The sequence below is a fragment of the Somniosus microcephalus genome, chromosome 30, assembly GCF_052327205.1.
Source record: "Somniosus microcephalus isolate GS21.2 chromosome 30, FLI_Smic_1.0, whole genome shotgun sequence".
Taxonomy (NCBI): Eukaryota; Metazoa; Chordata; class Chondrichthyes; order Squaliformes; family Somniosidae; genus Somniosus; species Somniosus microcephalus.
The window spans coordinates 2,883,366-2,905,194 of record NC_141016.1 but is presented as its reverse complement, the minus strand read 5'-3'; the positions used below and the strand labels follow the sequence as shown (position 1 = coordinate 2,905,194).

General features: G+C 56.4%; 1 protein-coding gene across 1 annotated transcript in view; it reads right to left on the bottom strand.

Annotated features, from left to right (window-relative positions):
- Window positions 1-17,745: 17,745 nt before the first annotated feature.
- LOC147097863 (docking protein 2-like) overlaps window positions 17,746-21,829 on the bottom strand; it is an 88,308-nt gene continuing 84,224 nt past the window's right edge. Inside the window, exons 4-5 of the mRNA XM_085970897.1 lie at window positions 20,567-20,739; window positions 17,746-19,257 (exon numbers count right to left, since the gene is read on the bottom strand). Coding sequence (XP_085827023.1) covers window positions 18,178-19,257; window positions 20,567-20,739 — 1,253 coding nt within the window. The 3' untranslated portion in view covers window positions 17,746-18,177. The remainder of the gene's footprint in view (window positions 19,258-20,566; window positions 20,740-21,829) is intronic.

Below are 21,829 nucleotides of genomic sequence, written 5' to 3'. Positions count from 1 at the left end.
CCCCGAGTCCAGCTCTGGTAAAACTGGGGGTGAGGAATAGCGACACGCTCCCCGAGTCCAGCTCTGGTAACACTGGGTGTGAGGAATAGCGACACACTCCCCGAGTCCAGCTCTGGAAACACTGGGCGTGAGGAATAGCGACACACTCCCCGAGTCCAGCTCTGGTAACACTGGGTGTGAGGAATAGCGACCCACTCCCCGAGTCCAGTTCTGGAAATACTGGGCGTGAGGAATAGCGACACACTCCCCGAGTCCAGCTCTGGTAACGCTCGGCGTGAGGAACAGCGACACACTCCCCGAGTCCAGCTCTGGTAACACTGGGCGTGAGGAATAGCGACACACTCCCCGAGTCCAGCTCTGGTAACACTGGGCGTGAGGAATAGCGACACACTCCCCGAGTCCAGCTCTGGTAACACTGGGTGTGAGGAATAGCGACACACTCCCCGAGTCCAGCTCTGGTAACACTGGGTGTGAGGAATAGCGACCCACTCCCCGAGTCCAGTTCTGGTAATACTGGGCGTGAGGAATAGCGACACACTCCCCGAGTCCAGCTCTGGTAACGCTCGGCGTGAGGAACAGCGACACACTCCCCGAGTCCAGCTCTGGTAACACTTGGCGTGAGGAATAGCGACACACTCCCCGAGTCCAGCTCTGGTAACACTGGGCGTGAGGAATAGCGACACACTCCCCGAGTCCAGCTCTGCTAACGCTGGGCGTGAGGAATAGCGACACACTCCAGGAGTCCAGCTCTGGTAACGCTGGGCGTGAGGAACAGCGACACACTCCCCGAGTCCAGCTCTGGTAACGCTGGGCGTGAGGAGTAGCGACGCACTCCCCGAGTCCAGCTCTGGTAACGCTGGGCATGAGGAATAGCGACACACTCCACGAGTCCAACTCTGGTAACGCTGGGCGTGAGGAATAGCGACACACTCCACGAGTCCAGCTCTGGTAACGCTGGGCGTGAGGAATAGCGACACACTCCATGAATCCAGCTCTGGTAACGCTGGGCGTGAGGAATAGTGACACACTCCCCGAGTCCAGCTCTGGTAACGCTGGGCGTGTGGAATAGCGACACACTCCCCGAGTCCAGCTCTGGTAACACTGGGCGTGAGGAATAGCCACACACTCCCCGAGTCCAGCTCTGGTAACACTGGGCGTGAGGAATAACGACACACTCCCCGATTCCAGCTCTGGTAACACTGGGCGTGAGGAATAGCCACACACTCCCCGAGTCCAGCTCTGGTAACACTGGGCATGAGGAATAGCGACACACTCCCCGAGTCCAGCTCTGGTAACACTGGGCGTGAGGAACAGCGACACACTCCCTGAGTCCAGCTCTGGTAACGCTGGGCATGAGGAATAGCGACACACTCCCCGAGTCCAGCTCTGGTAACACTTGGCATGAGGAATAGCGACACACTCCCCGAGTCCGGCTCTGGTAACACTGGGCGTGAGGAATAGCGACACACTCCACGAGTCCAGCTCTGGTAACGCTGGGCGTGAGGAATAGCGACACACTCCCCGAGTCCAGCTCTGGTAACACTGGGCGTGAGGAATAGCGACACACTCCCCGAGTCCAGCTCTGGTAATACTGGGCATGAGTAATAGCGACACACTCCCCGAGTCCAGCTCTGGTAACACTGGGCGTGTGGAATAGCGACACACTCCCCGAGTCCAGCTCTGGTAATGCTGGGTGTGAGGAATAGCGACACACTCCCCAGGTCCAGCTCTGGTAACGCTGGGCATGAGGAATAGCGACACACTCCCCGAGTCCAGCTCTGGTAACACTGGGCGTGAGGAATAGCGACACACTCCCCGAGTCCAGCTCTGGTAACACTGGGCGTGAGGAATAGCGACACACTCCCCGAGTCCAGCTCTGCCAACACTGGGCATGTGGAATAGCGACACACTCCCTGAGTCCAGTTCTGGTAACACTGGGCATGAGGAATAGCGACACACTCCCCGAGTCCAGCTCTGGTAACACTGGGCGTGAGGAATAACGACACACTCCCCGAGTCCAGCTCTGGTAACACTGGGCGTGAGGAATAGCGACACACTCCCCGAGTCCAGCTCTGGTAACACTGGGCGTGAGGAATAGCGACACACTCCCCAAGTCCAGCTCTGGTAACACTGGGCGTGTGGAATAGCGAAACACTCCCCGAGTCCAGCTCTGGTAACACTGGGCGTGTGGAATAGCGACACACTCCCCGAGTCCAGCTCTGGTAACACTTGGCGTGAGGAATAGCGACACACTCCCCGAGTCCAGCTCTGGTAACACTGGGCGTGAGGAATAGCGACACACTCCCCGAGTCCAGCTCTGGGAGCACTGGGCGTGAGGAATAGCGACACACTCCCCGAGTCCAGCTCTGGTAACAGTGGGCGTGTGGAATAGCGACACACTCCCCGAGTCCAGCTCTGGTAACACTGGGCGTGAGGAATAGCGACGCACTCCCCGAGTCCAGCTCTGGTAACACTGGGCGTGTGGAATAGCGACACACTCCCCGAGTCCAGCTCTGGTAACACTGGGTGTGAGGAATAGCGACACACTCCCCGAGTCCAGCTCTGGTAATGCTGGGCGTGAGGAATAGCGACACACTCCCCGAGTCCAGCTCTGGTAACACTGGGCATGAGGAATAGCGACACACTCCCCGAGTCCAGCTCTGGTAACACTGGGTGTGAGGAATAGCGACACACTCCCCGAGTCCAGCTCTGGTAACACTGGGTGTGAGGAATAGCGACCCACTCCCCGAGTCCAGTTCTGGTAATGCTGGGTGTGAGGAATAGCGACACACTCCCCGAGTCCAGCTCTGGTAACGCTGGGCGTGAGGAATAGCGACACACTCCCCGAGTCCAGCTCTGGTAACGCTGGGCGTGAGGAACAGCGACACACTCCCGAGTCCAGCTCTGGTAACACTTGGCGTGAGGAATAGCGACACACTCCCCGAGTCCAGCTCTGGTAACACTGGGCGTGAGGAATAGCGACACACTCCCCGAGTCCAGCTCTGCTAACGCTGGGCGTGAGGAATAGCGACACACTCCAGGAGTCCAGCTCTGGTAACGCTGGGCGTGAGGAACAGCGACACACTCCCCGAGTCCAGCTCTGGTAACGCTGGGCGTGAGGAATAGCGACACACTCCCCGAGTCCAGCTCTGGTAACGCTGGGTGTGAGGAATAGCGACACACTCCCCGAGTCCAGCTCTGGTAACGCTGGGCATGAGGAATAGCGACACACTCCACGAGTCCAGCTCTGGTAACGCTGGGCGTGAGGAATAGCGACACACTCCCCGAGTCCAGCTCTGGTAACGCTGGGCGTGTGGAATAGCGACACACTCCCCGAGTCCAGCTCTGGTAACACTGGGCGTGTGGAATAGCGACACACTCCCCGAGTCCAGCTCTGGTAACACTGGGCGTGAGGAATAGCGACACACTCCCCGAGTCCAGCTCTGGTAACACTGGGCGTGAGGAATAACGACACACTCCCCGATTCCAGCTCTGGTAACACTGGGCGTGAGGAATAGCGACACACTCCCCGAGCCCAGCTCTGGTAACGCTGGGCGTGAGGAATAGCGACACACTCCCCGAGTCCAGCTCTGCTAACGCTGGGCGTGAGGAATAGCGACACACTCCAGGAGTCCAGCTCTGGTAACGCTGGGCGTGAGGAGTAGCGACACAGTCCCCGAGTCCAGCTCTGGTAACGCTGGGCATGAGGAATAGCGACACGCTCCACGAGTCCAGCTCTGGTAACGCTGGGCGTGAGGAATAGCGACACACTCCACGAGTCCAGCTCTGGTAACGCTGGGCGTGAGGAATAGCGACACACTCCACGAGTCCAGCTCTGGTAACGCTGGGCGTGAGGAATAGCGACACACTCCCCGAGTCCAGCTCTGGTAACGCTGGGCGTGTGGAATAGCGACACACTCCCCGAGTCCAGCTCTGGTAACACTGGGCGTGAGGAATAGCCACACACTCCCCGAGTCCAGCTCTGGTAACACTGGGCGTGAAGAACAGCGACACACTCCCCGAGTCCAGCTCTGGTAACGCTGGGCGTGAGGAACAGCGACACACTCCCCAAGTCCAGCTCTGGTAACACTGGGTGTGAGGAATAACGACACACTCCCCGATTCCAGCTCTGGTAACACTGGGCGTGAGGAATAGCGACACACTCCCCGAGTCCAGCTCTGGTAACACTGGGCGTGAGGAACAGCGACACACTCCCTGAGTCCAGCTCTGGTAACACTGGGCGTGAGGAACAGCGACACACTCCCTGAGTCCAGCTCTGGTAACACTGGGCGTGAGGAATAGCGACACACTCCCCGAGTCCGGCTCTGGTAACACTGGGCGTGAGGAATAGCGACACACTCCCCGAGTCCAGCTCTGGTAACACTGGGCGTGAGGAACAGCGACACACTCCCTGAGTCCAGCTCTGGTAACGCTGGGCATGAGGAATAGCGACACACTCCCCGAGTCCAGCTCTGGTAACACTTGGCATGAGGAATAGCGACACACTCCCCGAGTCCGGCTCTGGTAACACTGGGCGTGAGGAATAGCGAAACACTCCACGAGTCCAGCTCTGGTAACGCTGGGCGTGAGGAATAGCGACACACTCCCCGAGTCCAGCTCTGGTAACACTGGGCGTGAGGAATAGCGACACACTCCCCGAGTCCAGCTCTGGTAATACTGGGCATGAGTAATAGCGACACACTCCCCGAGTCCAGCTCTGGTAACACTGGGCGTGTGGAATAGCGACACACTCCCCGAGTCCAGCTCCGGTAATGCTGGGTGTGAGGAATAGCGACACACTCCCCAGGTCCAGCTCTGGTAACGCTGGGCGTGAGGAATAGCGACACACTCCCCGAGTCCAGCTCTGGTAATGCTGGGTGTGAGGAATAGCGACACACTCCCCGAGTCCAGCTCTGGTAACACTGGGCGTGAGGAATAGCGACACACTCCCCGAGTCCAGCTCTGGTAACACTGGGCGTGAGGAATAGCGACACACTCCCCGAGTCCAGCTCTGGTAACATTGGGCGTGAGGAATAGCGACACACTCCCCGAGTCCAGCTCTGGTAACACTTGGCGTGAGGAATAGCGACACAGTCCCCGAGTCCAGCTCTGGTAAAACTGGGGGTGAGGAATAGCGACACGCTCCCCGAGTCCAGCTCTGGTAACACTGGGTGTGAGGAATAGCGACACACTCCCCGAGTCCAGCTCTGGAAACACTGGGCGTGAGGAATAGCGACACACTCCCCGAGTCCAGCTCTGGTAACACTGGGTGTGAGGAATAGCGACCCACTCCCCGAGTCCAGTTCTGGAAATACTGGGCGTGAGGAATAGCGACACACTCCCCGAGTCCAGCTCTGGTAACGCTCGGCGTGAGGAACAGCGACACACTCCCCGAGTCCAGCTCTGGTAACACTGGGCGTGAGGAATAGCGACACACTCCCCGAGTCCAGCTCTGGTAACACTGGGCGTGAGGAATAGCGACACACTCCCCGAGTCCAGCTCTGGTAACACTGGGTGTGAGGAATAGCGACACACTCCCCGAGTCCAGCTCTGGTAACACTGGGTGTGAGGAATAGCGACCCACTCCCCGAGTCCAGTTCTGGTAATACTGGGCGTGAGGAATAGCGACACACTCCCCGAGTCCAGCTCTGGTAACGCTCGGCGTGAGGAACAGCGACACACTCCCCGAGTCCAGCTCTGGTAACACTTGGCGTGAGGAATAGCGACACACTCCCCGAGTCCAGCTCTGGTAACACTGGGCGTGAGGAATAGCGACACACTCCCCGAGTCCAGCTCTGCTAACGCTGGGCGTGAGGAATAGCGACACACTCCAGGAGTCCAGCTCTGGTAACGCTGGGCGTGAGGAACAGCGACACACTCCCCGAGTCCAGCTCTGGTAACGCTGGGCGTGAGGAGTAGCGACGCACTCCCCGAGTCCAGCTCTGGTAACGCTGGGCATGAGGAATAGCGACACACTCCACGAGTCCAACTCTGGTAACGCTGGGCGTGAGGAATAGCGACACACTCCACGAGTCCAGCTCTGGTAACGCTGGGCGTGAGGAATAGCGACACACTCCATGAATCCAGCTCTGGTAACGCTGGGCGTGAGGAATAGCGACACACTCCCCGAGTCCAGCTCTGGTAACGCTGGGCGTGTGGAATAGCGACACACTCCCCGAGTCCAGCTCTGGTAACACTGGGCGTGAGGAATAGCCACACACTCCCCGAGTCCAGCTCTGGTAACACTGGGCGTGAGGAATAACGACACACTCCCCGATTCCAGCTCTGGTAACACTGGGCGTGAGGAATAGCCACACACTCCCCGAGTCCAGCTCTGGTAACACTGGGCATGAGGAATAGCGACACACTCCCCGAGTCCAGCTCTGGTAACACTGGGCGTGAGGAACAGCGACACACTCCCTGAGTCCAGCTCTGGTAACGCTGGGCATGAGGAATAGCGACACACTCCCCGAGTCCAGCTCTGGTAACACTTGGCATGAGGAATAGCGACACACTCCCCGAGTCCGGCTCTGGTAACACTGGGCGTGAGGAATAGCGACACACTCCACGAGTCCAGCTCTGGTAACGCTGGGCGTGAGGAATAGCGACACACTCCCCGAGTCCAGCTCTGGTAACACTGGGCGTGAGGAATAGCGACACACTCCCCGAGTCCAGCTCTGGTAATACTGGGCATGAGTAATAGCGACACACTCCCCGAGTCCAGCTCTGGTAACACTGGGCGTGTGGAATAGCGACACACTCCCCGAGTCCAGCTCTGGTAATGCTGGGTGTGAGGAATAGCGACACACTCCCCAGGTCCAGCTCTGGTAACGCTGGGCATGAGGAATAGCGACACACTCCCCGAGTCCAGCTCTGGTAACACTGGGCGTGAGGAATAGCGACACACTCCCCGAGTCCAGCTCTGGTAACACTGGGCGTGAGGAATAGCGACACACTCCCCGAGTCCAGCTCTGCCAACACTGGGCATGTGGAATAGCGACACACTCCCTGAGTCCAGTTCTGGTAACACTGGGCATGAGGAATAGCGACACACTCCCCGAGTCCAGCTCTGGTAACACTGGGCGTGAGGAATAACGACACACTCCCCGAGTCCAGCTCTGGTAACACTGGGCGTGAGGAATAGCGACACACTCCCCGAGTCCAGCTCTGGTAACACTGGGCGTGAGGAATAGCGACACACTCCCCAAGTCCAGCTCTGGTAACACTGGGCGTGTGGAATAGCGAAACACTCCCCGAGTCCAGCTCTGGTAACACTGGGCGTGTGGAATAGCGACACACTCCCCGAGTCCAGCTCTGGTAACACTTGGCGTGAGGAATAGCGACACACTCCCCGAGTCCAGCTCTGGTAACACTGGGCGTGAGGAATAGCGACACACTCCCCGAGTCCAGCTCTGGGAGCACTGGGCGTGAGGAATAGCGACACACTCCCCGAGTCCAGCTCTGGTAACAGTGGGCGTGTGGAATAGCGACACACTCCCCGAGTCCAGCTCTGGTAACACTGGGCGTGAGGAATAGCGACGCACTCCCCGAGTCCAGCTCTGGTAACACTGGGCGTGTGGAATAGCGACACACTCCCCGAGTCCAGCTCTGGTAACACTGGGTGTGAGGAATAGCGACACACTCCCCGAGTCCAGCTCTGGTAATGCTGGGCGTGAGGAATAGCGACACACTCCCCGAGTCCAGCTCTGGTAACACTGGGCATGAGGAATAGCGACACACTCCCCGAGTCCAGCTCTGGTAACACTGGGTGTGAGGAATAGCGACACACTCCCCGAGTCCAGCTCTGGTAACACTGGGTGTGAGGAATAGCGACCCACTCCCCGAGTCCAGTTCTGGTAATGCTGGGTGTGAGGAATAGCGACACACTCCCCGAGTCCAGCTCTGGTAACGCTGGGCGTGAGGAATAGCGACACACTCCCCGAGTCCAGCTCTGGTAACGCTGGGCGTGAGGAACAGCGACACACTCCCGAGTCCAGCTCTGGTAACACTTGGCGTGAGGAATAGCGACACACTCCCCGAGTCCAGCTCTGGTAACACTGGGCGTGAGGAATAGCGACACACTCCCCGAGTCCAGCTCTGCTAACGCTGGGCGTGAGGAATAGCGACACACTCCAGGAGTCCAGCTCTGGTAACGCTGGGCGTGAGGAACAGCGACACACTCCCCGAGTCCAGCTCTGGTAACGCTGGGCGTGAGGAATAGCGACACACTCCCCGAGTCCAGCTCTGGTAACGCTGGGTGTGAGGAATAGCGACACACTCCCCGAGTCCAGCTCTGGTAACGCTGGGCATGAGGAATAGCGACACACTCCACGAGTCCAGCTCTGGTAACGCTGGGCGTGAGGAATAGCGACACACTCCCCGAGTCCAGCTCTGGTAACGCTGGGCGTGTGGAATAGCGACACACTCCCCGAGTCCAGCTCTGGTAACACTGGGCGTGTGGAATAGCGACACACTCCCCGAGTCCAGCTCTGGTAACACTGGGCGTGAGGAATAGCGACACACTCCCCGAGTCCAGCTCTGGTAACACTGGGCGTGAGGAATAACGACACACTCCCCGATTCCAGCTCTGGTAACACTGGGCGTGAGGAATAGCGACACACTCCCCGAGCCCAGCTCTGGTAACGCTGGGCGTGAGGAATAGCCACACACTCCCCGAGTCCAGCTCTGGTAACACTGGGCGTGAGGAATAGCGACACACTCCCCGAGTCCAGCTCTGCTAACGCTGGGCGTGAGGAATAGCGACACACTCCAGGAGTCCAGCTCTGGTAACGCTGGGCGTGAGGAACAGCGACACACTCCCCGAGTCCAGCTCTGGTAACGCTGGGCGTGAGGAATAGCGACACACTCCCCGAGTCCAGCTCTGGTAACGCTGGGCGTGAGGAATAGCGACACACTCCCCGAGTCCAGCTCTGGTAACGCTGGGCATGAGGAATAGCGACACACTCCACGAGTCCAGCTCTGGTAACGCTGGGCGTGAGGAATAGAGACACACTCCACGAGTCCAGCTCTGGTAACGCTGGGCGTGAGGAATAGCGACACACTCCCCGAGTCCAGCTCTGGTAACATTGGGCGTGTGGAATAGCGACACACTCCCCGAGTCCAGTTCTGGAAATACTGGGCGTGAGGAATAGCGACACACTCCCCGAGTCCAGCTCTGGTAACGCTCGGCGTGAGGAACAGCGACACACTCCCCGAGTCCAGCTCTGGTAACACTGGGCGTGAGGAATAGCGACACACTCCCCGAGTCCAGCTCTGGTAACACTGGGCGTGAGGAATAGCGACACACTCCCCGAGTCCAGCTCTGGTAACACTGGGTGTGAGGAATAGCGACACACTCCCCGAGTCCAGCTCTGGTAACACTGGGTGTGAGGAATAGCGACCCACTCCCCGAGTCCAGTTCTGGTAATACTGGGCGTGAGGAATAGCGACACACTCCCCGAGTCCAGCTCTGGTAACGCTCGGCGTGAGGAACAGCGACACACTCCCCGAGTCCAGCTCTGGTAACACTTGGCGTGAGGAATAGCGACACACTCCCCGAGTCCAGCTCTGGTAACACTGGGCGTGAGGAATAGCGACACACTCCCCGAGTCCAGCTCTGCTAACGCTGGGCGTGAGGAATAGCGACACACTCCAGGAGTCCAGCTCTGGTAACGCTGGGCGTGAGGAACAGCGACACACTCCCCGAGTCCAGCTCTGGTAACGCTGGGCGTGAGGAGTAGCGACGCACTCCCCGAGTCCAGCTCTGGTAACGCTGGGCATGAGGAATAGCGACACACTCCACGAGTCCAACTCTGGTAACGCTGGGCGTGAGGAATAGCGACACACTCCACGAGTCCAGCTCTGGTAACGCTGGGCGTGAGGAATAGCGACACACTCCATGAATCCAGCTCTGGTAACGCTGGGCGTGAGGAATAGCGACACACTCCCCGAGTCCAGCTCTGGTAACGCTGGGCGTGTGGAATAGCGACACACTCCCCGAGTCCAGCTCTGGTAACACTGGGCGTGAGGAATAGCCACACACTCCCCGAGTCCAGCTCTGGTAACACTGGGCGTGAGGAATAACGACACACTCCCCGATTCCAGCTCTGGTAACACTGGGCGTGAGGAATAGCCACACACTCCCCGAGTCCAGCTCTGGTAACACTGGGCATGAGGAATAGCAACACACTCCCCGAGTCCAGCTCTGGTAACACTGGGCGTGAGGAACAGCGACACACTCCCTGAGTCCAGCTCTGGTAACGCTGGGCATGAGGAATAGCGACACACTCCCCGAGTCCAGCTCTGGTAACACTTGGCATGAGGAATAGCGACACACTCCCCGAGTCCGGCTCTGGTAACACTGGGCGTGAGGAATAGCGACACACTCCACGAGTCCAGCTCTGGTAACGCTGGGCGTGAGGAATAGCGACACACTCCCCGAGTCCAGCTCTGGTAACACTGGGCGTGAGGAATAGCGACACACTCCCCGAGTCCAGCTCTGGTAATACTGGGCATGAGTAATAGCGACACACTCCCCGAGTCCAGCTCTGGTAACACTGGGCGTGTGGAATAGCGACACACTCCCCGAGTCCAGCTCTGGTAATGCTGGGTGTGAGGAATAGCGACACACTCCCCAGGTCCAGCTCTGGTAACGCTGGGCATGAGGAATAGCGACACACTCCCCGAGTCCAGCTCTGGTAACACTGGGCGTGAGGAATAGCGACACACTCCCCGAGTCCAGCTCTGGTAACACTGGGCGTGAGGAATAGCGACACACTCCCCGAGTCCAGCTCTGCCAACACTGGGCATGTGGAATAGCGACACACTCCCTGAGTCCAGTTCTGGTAACACTGGGCATGAGGAATAGCGACACACTCCCCGAGTCCAGCTCTGGTAACACTGGGCGTGAGGAATAACGACACACTCCCCGAGTCCAGCTCTGGTAACACTGGGCGTGAGGAATAGCGACACACTCCCCGAGTCCAGCTCTGGTAACACTGGGCGTGAGGAATAGCGACACACTCCCCAAGTCCAGCTCTGGTAACACTGGGCGTGTGGAATAGCGAAACACTCCCCGAGTCCAGCTCTGGTAACACTGGGCGTGTGGAATAGCGACACACTCCCCGAGTCCAGCTCTGGTAACACTTGGCGTGAGGAATAGCGACACACTCCCCGAGTCCAGCTCTGGTAACACTGGGCGTGAGGAATAGCGACACACTCCCCGAGTCCAGCTCTGGGAGCACTGGGCGTGAGGAATAGCGACACACTCCCCGAGTCCAGCTCTGGTAACAGTGGGCGTGTGGAATAGCGACACACTCCCCGAGTCCAGCTCTGGTAACACTGGGCGTGAGGAATAGCGACGCACTCCCCGAGTCCAGCTCTGGTAACACTGGGCGTGTGGAATAGCGACACACTCCCCGAGTCCAGCTCTGGTAACACTGGGTGTGAGGAATAGCGACACACTCCCCGAGTCCAGCTCTGGTAATGCTGGGCGTGAGGAATAGCGACACACTCCCCGAGTCCAGCTCTGGTAACACTGGGCATGAGGAATAGCGACACACTCCCCGAGTCCAGCTCTGGTAACACTGGGTGTGAGGAATAGCGACACACTCCCCGAGTCCAGCTCTGGTAACACTGGGTGTGAGGAATAGCGACCCACTCCCCGAGTCCAGTTCTGGTAATGCTGGGTGTGAGGAATAGCGACACACTCCCCGAGTCCAGCTCTGGTAACGCTGGGCGTGAGGAATAGCGACACACTCCCCGAGTCCAGCTCTGGTAACGCTGGGCGTGAGGAACAGCGACACACTCCCGAGTCCAGCTCTGGTAACACTTGGCGTGAGGAATAGCGACACACTCCCCGAGTCCAGCTCTGGTAACACTGGGCGTGAGGAATAGCGACACACTCCCCGAGTCCAGCTCTGCTAACGCTGGGCGTGAGGAATAGCGACACACTCCAGGAGTCCAGCTCTGGTAACGCTGGGCGTGAGGAACAGCGACACACTCCCCGAGTCCAGCTCTGGTAACGCTGGGCGTGAGGAATAGCGACACACTCCCCGAGTCCAGCTCTGGTAACGCTGGGTGTGAGGAATAGCGACACACTCCCCGAGTCCAGCTCTGGTAACGCTGGGCATGAGGAATAGCGACACACTCCACGAGTCCAGCTCTGGTAACGCTGGGCGTGAGGAATAGCGACACACTCCCCGAGTCCAGCTCTGGTAACGCTGGGCGTGTGGAATAGCGACACACTCCCCGAGTCCAGCTCTGGTAACACTGGGCGTGTGGAATAGCGACACACTCCCCGAGTCCAGCTCTGGTAACACTGGGCGTGAGGAATAGCGACACACTCCCCGAGTCCAGCTCTGGTAACACTGGGCGTGAGGAATAACGACACACTCCCCGATTCCAGCTCTGGTAACACTGGGCGTGAGGAATAGCGACACACTCCCCGAGCCCAGCTCTGGTAACGCTGGGCGTGAGGAATAGCGACACACTCCCCGAGTCCAGCTCTGGTAACACTGGGCGTGAGGAATAGCGACACACTCCCCGAGTCCAGCTCTGCTAACGCTGGGCGTGAGGAATAGCGACACACTCCAGGAGTCCAGCTCTGGTAACGCTGGGCGTGAGGAACAGCGACACACTCCCCGAGTCCAGCTCTGGTAACGCTGGGCGTGAGGAATAGCGACACACTCCCCGAGTCCAGCTCTGGTAACGCTGGGCGTGAGGAATAGCGACACACTCCCCGAGTCCAGCTCTGGTAACGCTGGGCATGAGGAATAGCGACACACTCCACGAGTCCAGCTCTGGTAACGCTGGGCGTGAGGAATAGCGACACACTCCACGAGTCCAGCTCTGGTAACGCTGGGCGTGAGGAATAGCGACACACTCCCCGAGTCCAGCTCTGGTAACATTGGGCGTGTGGAATAGCGACACACTCCCCGAGTCCAGCTCTGGTAACACTGGGCGTGAGGAATAGCGACACACTCCCCGAGTCCAGCTCTGGTAACACTGGGCGTGAGGAATAACGACACACTCCCCGATTCCAGCTCTGGTAACACTGGGCGTGAGGAATAGCGACACACTCCCCGCGTCCAGCTCTGGTAACACTGGGCGTGAGGAATAGCGACACACTCCCCGAGTCCAGCTCTGGTAACACTGGGCGTGAGGAATAGCGACACACTCCCCGAGTCCAGCTCTGGTAACACTGCAGGGTGTGGAAGAGGACTTTAGGAGTTAAAGGGCCTCCTTGCCTTGCAGCATGATTGATTGACAGGCCCGCAGGACGCTCTACACCACAACAGGTACTTTGGCAATAACCGCCGCACCCACACCCCACCCCACAGCGGGCACAGCCGGGAAACCGCCAGGTGATTTAAATGTTTCTCCGCCAGGGTCTGCACTGACGGGGACAGATGGCTCCAAAGTTTGTCGGGGAGTCCAGACCTCGAGGGGCTGGATGGCCTACTGCTGTTCCTATGTTCCTATAGAATGACGGGAGATGGGGATAAAGGCCGTTTGACTGACGGTCAGGATTCATCCAGTTGGGTGATGAAGCGTTTATTCACTTTCCGATTGGTTGTGGGTAGGCGGGGCGCCGAGGGGATGGACATGCCGGGCGACCAATGGCGTGGGGGGGTGGGGCAGTGGGAGGCGAGAGGTCTCGCGATGAGTCCTTCAGGAATATGACCAACCAGATTTGGCAACCCCAGTGCTGGCGGGTTGGCACAAAAAGCAAGGAAGACTTGCATTTATATCGCGCCTTTCACAACCACCGGACGTCCCAAAGCACTTTATACCCAAATGAAGTACTTTTTTTTTTGAAGTGTGCGCACTGTTGTAATGTAGGAAACGCGGCAGCCAATCTGCACACAGCAAGCTCCCACAAGCAGCAATGTGATAAATGACCAGATAATCTGTTTTACAAGAGCCTTTGTCTCTTGGGATGGAGCCTGGGATACTCCAATGAGCAGCAGTTATTTCTTCTGCAACAACCTGCCGCGCAGTGCACGCCCAGAAAGCGGTGCGGGCGGTTCTGAAGTAGATACTCAGTCCGATGAGTCCACACACTGAGGAGAAACACACTGGAGACAGAAAGTATCAGCATCGCGAAAATCCAATGGCTTGTGCACCATCGTGGTGAGATTTGAAGGAAAATCTATCCCTTAGTCAATCAACATTTGGCCACTCAATTATTGTTGTCGTTTGCCCGCCGATCGCTGACAGTTTATAGACTGGCTACTGTGGTGCTGGGGACCTCAGGAGGAGGCCGATATGGATCATCCACTCGGCACTTCTGGCTGAAGATGGTTGCAAATGCTTCAGCCTTGTCTTTTGCACGCGTGTGCTGGGCTCCACCATCTTTGAAGATGGGGATATTCATGGAGCCTCCTCCTCCTGTCAGTTGTTTAATGGTCCACCATCATTCACAACTGGATGTGGCAGGACTGCAGAGCTTTGATCTGATCCATTGATTGTGGGATCGCTTAGCCCTGTCTTTAGCATGCTGCTTCTACTGTTTAGCATGCCTGTAGTCCTGTGTTGCAGCTTCCCCAGGTTGGCATCTCATTTTTAGGTACGCCTGGTGCTGCTCCTGACATGCCCTTCTACACTGCTTATTGAACCAGGGTTGGTCCCCTGGCTTGGTGGTAATGATAGAGTGAGTGATATGCCGGGCCATGAGGTTACAGATTGTGGTGGAGTACAATTCTGCTGCTGCTGATGGCCCACAGCGCCTCATGGATGCCCAGTTTTGTGGTGGTCACTGCTACTAATGCTGTCATAGACACATGCATCTGCAACAGGTAAATTATTGAGGACGAGGTCAAGTAGGTTTTTCCCTCGTGTTAGCTCTCTCACCACCCTCCGCAGGCCCAGACTGGCAGCTAAGCCCTTCAGGACTCGGCCAGCTCGGTCAGTAGTGGTGCTACCGAGCCACTTGTGGCGATGGACATTGAAGTCCCCAACCCAGATCTGTGCCCTTGCTACTCTCAGTGCTTCTTCCAAGTGGTGTTCAAAACGGAGGAGTACTGATTCATCAGCTGAGGGAGGGCGGTAGGTGGGAATCAGCAGGAGGTTTCCTTGCCCATGCTTGACCTGAAGCCACGAGACTTCATGTGGTCCAGAGTCAATGTTGAGGACTCCCAGGGGCACTCCCTCCAGACTGTATACCACTGTGCCACCACCCCTGGTGGGTCTGTCCTGCCGGTGGGACAGGATATACCAGGGATGCTGATGGAGGAGTTTGGGACATTGGCGGAAAGGTATGATTCTGTGAGTATGACTATGTCAGGCTGTTGCTTGACTAGTCTGTGGGACAGCTCTCCCAATTTTGGCTGAAGATGTTAACCTTCCAGACGTTAGTGAGGAGGACTTTGCAGGGTCGACTGGGCTGGGTGTGCTGTTGTCGTGTCCGTAGCCGGTGCCGAGGTCGATGCTGGGTGGTCGTTCCTGTTTTGTTATTATTGTTTCTCATAGCGTTTTGTTACAACTGAGTGTCTCGCTCGGCCATTTCAGAGGCCAGTTAAGAGTGAACCACATTGCTGTGAGTCTGGAGACACATATCGGCCAGACCGGGTAAGGGCGGCAGATTTCCTTCCCTAAAGGACATTAGTGAACCAGACGGGTTTTTACGACAATCCGATAGTTTCATGATCACCGTTACTGATATATATATTCCAGATTTATTTAATTAATTGAATTTAAATTCCCCAGTTGCCGCGGTGAACTCACGCTCTCGATCATCAGTAACCTAACCTCTATGCTACCGTTCCCAGTAGCATACACGCATACATATTTTACACATACATACAGAGACAAATCAAACATAGCCAAAACATCCGTTACTCCAACTTACTACTTTATTTTAATTTTGCCAACTTTGTATTAAGTTATGAAGATATAACTTCAGGACAGAAACAAGTGAACAACAGAGGGAGCAGTTATATTTCAACATGTAGTTATACACATCAGGTACATGTACAACAGGCTAGGGAGGTAGGCACGTGATGGGATGTGGAAGGTCTTACTTATCAATAACCATTTAGTACTGAGGGAGCGCCGCACTGTTGGAGGGGCAGTACTGAGGGAGCACCGCACTGTCAGAGGGGCAGTACTGAGGGAGCGCCGCACTGTCGGAGGGGCAGTACTGAGGGAGCGCCGCACTGTCGGAGGGGCAGTACTGAGGGAGCGCCGCACTGTCGGAGGGGCAGTACTGAGGGAGTGCCGCACTGTCGGAGGGGCAGTACTGAGGGAGCGCCGCACTGTCGGAGGGGCAGTACTGAGGGAGCGCTGCACTGTCGGAGGGGCAGTACTGAGGGAGCGCCGCACTGTCGGAGGGGCAGTACTGAGGGAGCGCCGCACTGTCGGAGGGGCAGTACTGAGGGAGCGCCGCACTGTCGGAGGGGCAGTACTGAGGGAGCGCCGCACTGTCGGAGGGGCAGCACTGAGGGAGCGCCGCACTGTTGGAGGGGCAGTACTGAGGGAGCGCCACACTGTTGGAGGGGCAGTACTGAGGGAGCGCCGCACTGTTGGAGGGGCAGTACTGAGGGAGCGCCGCACTGTTGGAGGGGGCAGTACTGAGGGAGCACCGCACTGTCAGAGGGGCAGTACTGAGGGAGCGCAGCACTGTCGGTGGGGCAATACTAAGGGAGCACTGCACTGTCAGAGGGGCAGTACTGAGGGAGCGCAGCACTGTCAGTGGGGCAGTACTGAGGGAGTGCCACACTGTCGGAGGGGCAGTACTGAGGGAGCACTGCACTGTCAGAGGGGCAGTACTGAGGGAGTGCAGCACTGTCAGTGGGGCAGTACTGAGGGAGTGCCGCACTGTCAGAGGGGCAGTACTGAGGGAGCGCCGCACTGTCAGTGGGGCAGTACTGAGGGAGTGCCGCACTGTCAGTGGGGCAGTACTGAGGGAGTGCCGCACTGTCAGAGGGGCTGTACTGAGGGAGCACCGCACTGTCGGAGGGGCAGTACTGAGGGAGCGCCGCACTGTCAGTGGGGCAGTACTGAGGGAGTGCCGCACTGTCAGAGGGGCTGTACTGAGGGAGCACCGCACTGTCAGTGGGGCAGTACTGAGGGAGCGCCGCACTGTCAGTGGGGCAGTACTGAGGGAGTGCCGCACTGTCAGAGGGGCTGTACTGAGGGAGCACCGCACTGTCGGAGGGGCAGTACTGAGGGAGCGCTGCACTGACAGAGGTGCCGTCTTTCGGATGAGATGTTAAACCGAGGCCTCATCTGCCCTCTCAGGTGGACGTAAAAGATCCCAAGGCACTATTCAAAGAAAAGCAGGGGCGTTCTCCCCGGTCTCCTGGCCAATATTTATTCATCAATCAACGTCACTAAAGCAGTCTGGTCATTATCACATTGGTTTTATTTGGGAGCTTGCTGTGCACAAATTGGTTGCATTAGAAATGTAATTCATTGGTTGTGAAGCGCTTTGGGGTGTCCTGAGCTTGTGAAACCCGCGCTGTCTGTCTTTCTTTCGAAGTTGACTAAATCTGCCTGAACAAAGAATTAAGAGCATTATAGGGAGCAGGGCTACACCTGACGGTTCCCGGGACAACTCCGACGCTCTCCATCTGCAGTGCAACTTGTTGAACAAGTAGCGCCATTTGACAGACGAGCAAGTCCCAGAGTCAGCCTCAATGCCAGTTTCTGACTGGATCTGAGCCACTTGAACTGCCTAAAGATGAGGGCATGTCGCCGAGACCAGAATCATTGTTTTTTGCCCAGAGAGAGAAAAGAATAGCAAAATGGAATACAATTTTATTGGGAATGAAAGCCTGTAAAACACGATGAGCTGAAGCATTGAGACAGCAGGTTGGCTGGAAAGGATAATTGTTGCTACAATCATCAGTTTACTTCCAGCTGTCGGAGCCGAGAGGCTTTACCTGCTTCTCTCTCCCCCTCCCTCCCTCCCCTCACCCCACTGTACTAATCCTCGGCCAGAGGGCTCGCAGGCAACCCGCTCGCAGGCTTCCACGGCCGAGTTGCCCCAGAAGGAGAGGCTCGTGTCCCAGGTTTCCTCCTCCCAATTTCATTCCCCACCCCCCTCTCCCTCATGATTCATTCAGGGCCGTGTGGCAAATTGCAGGGGCAAATCTTCGAGAGTGTCCGTCAGTGCTAAGTCTCCTCAGCTCACCTCCAATCATCATTTAGGATTGGCTTACCCCCTTGCTCAAATTATTTGGTCCCCTTTTTCTCCAGGATTTTTACGAGTACATTGTCATATTCGCTTTCCACGTTGAGGTTGTCCTTTTGGCGCAACCTCTCTCTCGATTTCTTCTTCCCGATGCGCTGTTTGGCTGCTTTGGGCACCGCATAGTCATCCATGTTTGGGTTGTACGGGTACTCGTGGCCCCGTGGGTCGCAATCCAAGCCCTGAAGCTTCCACGCGTGGCCTTTGACCTCTTCCGGGTTGTCGTAGACGGAAGGAGCGGCCACTCCTTCCGGGTCATCGTAGATGTGGTCCTTCGGGGAGCAGTTGGACGAAGCTGGCTTTACCTTGCTCCGGAAGTTAGATTCATCGATGGTGTCGTAAAGAGGGTCTGCAAATTCCTCATCGCTCAGAGGTAGAAATGTAGAAAATGTCATTTCAGAAACTTCGTTGTCCAGTCGGCCTAAAGGAGGAAGGCGCAATGTCTTCGCTATGGCGTCGAAAGGGATCGCATATTCAGACTCAGCCGCCGGCTGGTTCTCTTGCGATTTCTTCCCAGCTTGACTTTTGGTGGTTGGTTTTGCATTGCCGCGTGTGCTGGGCTGCACAATGACATCCCTTACCTCAGAGTAGGTTGACTGGACCTCCGGAAGAAGTTGAAGCAGGTTTCCTTTGGCCCCGGCACCCTGCAGCGTTTTGCCACCGGTCACTGGGTATGGCTGGTGATGGCTCTTTGCCGCCATCCGCCAGGGCATCGTGGAGGCCGACTTGGCATCGCAGGTGGACTCCAGCGACAAACCCCTCAGGGAAGGGAGAGTGGCATTTGACATTTCACCTTTGACCTTGATTGGCTGCGGCCCTTCATCAAGGTCACTTGGCGTTGCCTCCTCTTCCGCCTCATGCGCACGGATTGGTAAAGGCCTCGAACTTAGAAGCGTCTCATTCTCCAAACTGCTGGGTAGCTGGTTATCCTCCTCGTTGCTTTGCTTCTGCACTTTGATGGCGGATTCAATGATTTGGAAAATCCCATTCCCCTGCCTGGTGTCAAACTCAAAGTTGCCTTCTCCAGATGCACATCGCCTCCCAGCCTCAAAGGAAAATGTCACCTAAAAACATAACAGACAGACAACATGTTTTACAAAGCCGGGTCATCACGGTGGACCTTCAGTTCCAAGTAGACATCAATGATTATTTTCCCTCCCTAAACCTCTCCGCCTCTCTCCCCTCCTTTAAGACACTCCTTAAAACCAACCTCTTTCACCAAGCTTTTGGTCACCTGCCCTAATATCTCCTTTTGTGGCGCGGTGTCAAATTTTTGTTGGATTACGTTCCTGTGCAGCGCCTTGGGACGTTTTACCACGTTAGAGGGTCTATATAAATGCAAGTTATTGTTGCTGTTGTTGGAATGACCGTGTGATGCCTCCCAAAAGCACAATAAACACCAGGAACAGTGTCCTGTGTCACGAGGTGGCAGCCAGCAGACTGCGATGATTGAAATGCCTAGCAAATGTTTCAGAATAATGAGTTTGTTTGGACAATGTCGGAGGTGGACTTTGGAGTGAGTTAAAATGTGTAACTCAATCTAATAATAATAATAATAATAATCAACTTTATTGTCATTGTTAGTGCACAAGTGCAGTACAACGAAATGTAGGCTTGCGGCTCCCGAGAGTGTACATTTAGATTAAGACATTTAAACATTCAACATTCATTTGGCTTGTAATACATTAACATAAACATAATAAAGTGCATTGGCAGATGTGCAGGCTTTAGAGTTTATTTGTGGAGTTCAGTAGGATGACAGCCCTGGGAAAGAAGCTGTTCCTAAATCTGGTCGTTCGGGTGCGAATGCATCTGTAGCGTCTCCCAGATGGCAGGAGGGCGAACAGACTGTGGCTGGGGTGGGTAGGGTCTTTGATGATGGTCCGTGACCTCCGTAAACAGCGTTTCTGGTATATGTGCTCTATGGTCGGTAGCCGGGTGCCGGTAATGCGTTGGGCAGTTTTGACTACCCGCTGCAGGGCTTTCCGGTCATAGTAGCTACAGCTGCCATACCATACTGTGATACAGTTCGTCAGGATGCTCTCTATTGTGCAGCGGTAAAAGTTAGAGAGGATCAGGGGTGACAGGTTACATCCCTTCAGCCTCCTTAGGAAATATAGGCGCTCAGGTGGCATTTTATAAAAGCCTCAAGCTTCGAATATAATTAAAACTCCTCAATTGAATTACAACCTCATAATGCAGCTCAGGAAATCTGCGGTTCTGAAGATTAAAATCCTGTTAAAGCAGACACATTGTGTTGCTGACAGAGCGGCTGGTTCAGATCAACACTGCGTTACCAACACTGCACACCTAGTGGAGGATCGGTACGGTACGGCACTGCACTGAATCAACATGAGAAATCCAAGCGTTTACCTTGTCCCGTCCAAAACGTCTCAGAAACCTGTATGGCCAGATGTGGAGGACCTCCCCGCTTTTAGGATCCTTCAGCTCCAAGCCATCCTTCTCTGCTTTGAGAAGGAATATTCCCCGCAGTCGACATCTCTCCGCCGCTTCCGTCTTCCTCACTGTCACCCGGAATTCATTCACTGCAACAAAACAAATGTACGACGTGAAAGATGTAGATCGGGCGGGCGGGGGTGCGGGGAAACTGCGATGACAATTCGTTCTCACTGCTGATGCGCCGGGTTGAGAGATGGGACTCACTGCAATTCATCTTATACGATAGCAAAATACTGCGGATGCTGGAAATCCGAAATTACAACAGAAAACGCTGGAAAAACTCAGCAGGCCAGGGCAGCATCCGTGGAGAGAGAAACGGAGTCAAAGTTTCAGGTCAAAGACCCTTCGTCAGAACCGGAAAAAAGCAGGAAATGGAAAGCATATTTAGGGGCTGGGAAAAAGGGGAGGGGAGGAAAGAACGAAAGGGAAGGTCAGAGATCGGATAGATGAACAAGGTTGAAGAGACAAATGGAAATCCCGTCGAAGAGAAGAGCAGAACTTCTTCAAGGTGTGAGAATTGCAGTACTGAGGGAGTCCTGCTCAGTACTGAGGGAGTCCCGCTCAGGACTGAGTGAGTCCCGCTCAGTACTGAGGGAGTCCCGCTCAGCACTGAGGGAGTCCCGCTCAGTACTGAGGGAGTCCTGCTCAGTACTGAGGGAGCCCTGCTCAGTACTGAGGGAGTCCTGCTCAGTCCTGAGGGAGTCCTGCTCAGTACTGAGGGAGGCCCGCTCAGTACTGAGGGAGTCCTGCTCAGTACTGAGGGAGTCCTGCTCAGTCCTGAGGGAGTCCTGCTCAGTACTGAGGGACTCCTGCTCAGTACTGAGGGACTCCTGCTCAGTCCTGAGGGAGTCCTGCTCAGTACTGAGGGACTCCTGCTCAGTACTGAGGGACTCCTGCTCAGTACTGAGGGAGTCCTGCTCAGTACTGAGGGAGGCCCGCTCAGTACTGAGGGAGTCCTGCTCAGTACTGAGGGAGTTCTGCTCAGTACTGAGGGACTCCTGCTCAGTACTGAGGGAGTCCCGCTCAGTACTGAGGGAGTCCCGCTCAGCACTGAGGGAGTCCTGCTCAGTACTGAGGGAGGCCCGCTCAGTACTGAGGGAGCCCCGCTCAGTACTGAGGGAGTCCCGCTCAGTACTGAGGGAGCCCCGCTCAGTACTGAGGGAGTCCTGCTCAGTA